The following is a 2,423-nucleotide window of genomic DNA, read 5'->3' on the forward strand; positions in this document are numbered from 1 at the left end:
TTGGCACCTAAGAAGCACTCAGGATTTTTTTTTTCTCTTCCCCTGTGTTAGGTGCTTAGTCATTAGAACATTCTGGAAATCAGGTGAGGGAGGGAGGGGTCTTGCTGCTCCTCATACCCCAGTCAAAGCCTCGGCGTGTTGCCTGGGCAGAGCTGGGTGATAAGGAGGGGGTCTGGGGATGGAACTTTCCTTAAGCCACAAAGAAGGCAGACCCCTTCCAACGCAGGGGTCCTGGGAGCTCTCTCAACCGGCAACAGGGTATCCTGCCAGCAGAACTGAGCCCAATTCAGTGGGCAGCATGGTGGGGCCCAGAGGGAAGGAAATGCCCTTTGCCATCCTCTGGCACCTCCTGTGGGTGTAAGCAAAGAGGCAGGAGGAAGTGGGCGTCCCCCTGGAGTGGAGAAACCGCAGGCCCAGGCAGGGGCTGGCTTCCACTGCCCGCAAGAGCTCGGGCACAGACCGCAGGACATGGAGCTGGGAGGCGCGGCCGGGGCCCTGGGGCCCGGTGGCCCGCTCCTCGTGTGCCTGTGCTTCGGGACCCTCGCTGCCCAGGCTGCAGACACATGTCCAGGTGAGATGGACCTGTTTCCGGCCCCTGAATACTGGAGCTCCCCACTCACTGACCATAGGTAGTATCCAGGGTGAAACCCTCTATCCGCACCTTGTGAAGACTCAGCAGCTCAGCTGCAGCTCAGCTTCATCCTCAGACTAGGAGACAACGAATGGCCCAAGGCCATGCAGGAGGGGCGGGAATTTAATCTGTGTCTGTCTCCCTCTCAAGCCTCGGATTTGCTCCACGGAGCATCCAGTCAGGTCTCGGCTCTGCAGCCAAGAAGGACAATGCCCCCTGCTTCCTGTCTTCGCCTGGACTTTTTAGAAAGGTTCTCTAATCCCAGGGCTCCCACGCTCCCTTGGGGTTTGTTACTGCAGATTTTTGGCTTTCATGCCAGGTTTGAGGTATAAGGGTGGGTGGCCTCCCTTCCGATCTGTGCAGGGGGCTGCGCCCACGCCTGGAAAGAGATTTCCCCGAGGACAGACCAGTCTCACCGTGAGTTGAGGATGTATTTGTGGGGGAAGCATAAACTTGTTCCCCTGAGAGCATCTCTGGTGGAGACAGATTCCACAGTAGCAGCTCCCGTGTCTGCAGCGTCTCTGTGCCTGGCTGACTCCCACACACTCTAAGTTGTCTCTCGTGAGGATGTTTTAGTTTTGAAATCAACAAAACTAATTTTTCTTTTTTTCCCGAGAAGGAAATGACCCCCTGGTTCCTGTTCTACTGGAATTTGCTCTGTGTTCTTAGATCAAATGCATCTTCTCTCCTGGGGGACCTACAGGGACCCCTTCCAATTCAGGAGCTCTATGGTCACAAGTCCGAGGCCTGGGGTTGAAAATGTTATGCTCTCCCCAACCCCCAAGTCTTATAAATATTTATTGTTGTCATGTAGTGGAAGTACATGCCATGAAGTATACCAAGAATCTAAAAATCTGCATTATCTGATCTAATTCTCCCCACAGCCTTATTTTTGTCCCCATTTGGATGCCCAGAACTCAGAGGGGTTGAGTGACTTGCCCAAAGACACACAGCATGGAGGTGGGGGGCTGGGAATCAGGCAGGGTGGATTCCATGCCCAGGCGTGGCCTCCCCACTTGACCAGTGCCCACCAGAGGCAGGAAGCTCACTGCCAGGCTGACCCCTCATCTGAGACCAGTGACACCAGCCGGAGCCGAGGGACCAGGTTGCCTTGTGGCAGACACTCTTGGCTTGGGCGGCATGTCGCTGGCCCTGTGATGAGCGCCCTGACCCCAACTCCGCGTTTCTCTGCAGAGGTGAAGCTGGTGGGTCTGGAGGGCTCCGACAAGCTGTCCATCCTCCGAGGCTGCCCAGGGCTGCCCGGAGCCCCAGGGCTCAAGGGAGAGACGGGTGCCGCTGGACTGAAGGGTGCGTGCCCCGGGTGGGGACGGGGCTGGTGGACTGAAGGGTGCGTGCCCTGGGTGGGGATGGGGCCACAGAGCTCCGGCTCTTCTCAGACCAGAGCCCGAGCAGGGCTGTGCCTGCTGAGGCACCTCAGTTGGGAAGTTTGGGTCACGGGTTCTGCCCAGAGGTGACCCCGGCGCCCCCCCGGCACTGCCGTCCCCGGAGCAGGGTGCTGGTCTCAGCTCTTCTCAGCTCACGTCTGGGTGTCTTCTCATGGAGCATACGCTTCCAGGCCCTTGATCAGGACTGGCTTTTCCGTGACCGTTGGCAGGAGCTCTGCACCTCAAGCACCCGGTGAACTCACCCAGAAACCGGGGCCCCAGGTTTTCCTCCCTGCGCCTCAGAGGAGAAACCTGGGGCTCCGAGCAGCCATGCACGGCCAGGGAGGGAGGAGCTGGGTCTCCACCCAGTGTGAGGGCCCCCAGCACTCCACACATCTGCCCACGTG

At 58.4% G+C, this 2,423-nt stretch overlaps 1 protein-coding gene across 1 annotated transcript in view; it reads left to right on the top strand.

Annotated features, from left to right (window-relative positions):
- Positions 1 to 404: 404 nt before the first annotated feature.
- The window catches only part of FCN1 (ficolin (collagen/fibrinogen domain containing) 1), an 8,923-nt gene continuing 6,904 nt past the window's right edge, over positions 405 to 2,423 (top strand). The window contains exons 1-2 of the mRNA XM_010852701.1: positions 405 to 571; positions 1,826 to 1,939. Of these exons, the coding sequence (XP_010851003.1) occupies positions 469 to 571; positions 1,826 to 1,939 (217 nt within the window). The 5' untranslated portion in view covers positions 405 to 468. The remainder of the gene's footprint in view (positions 572 to 1,825; positions 1,940 to 2,423) is intronic.

The sequence above is a fragment of the Bison bison genome, unplaced genomic scaffold (genome assembly GCF_000754665.1).
Source record: "Bison bison bison isolate TAMUID 2011002044 unplaced genomic scaffold, Bison_UMD1.0 scf7180017852444, whole genome shotgun sequence".
Classification (NCBI taxonomy): Eukaryota; Metazoa; Chordata; class Mammalia; order Artiodactyla; family Bovidae; genus Bison; species Bison bison.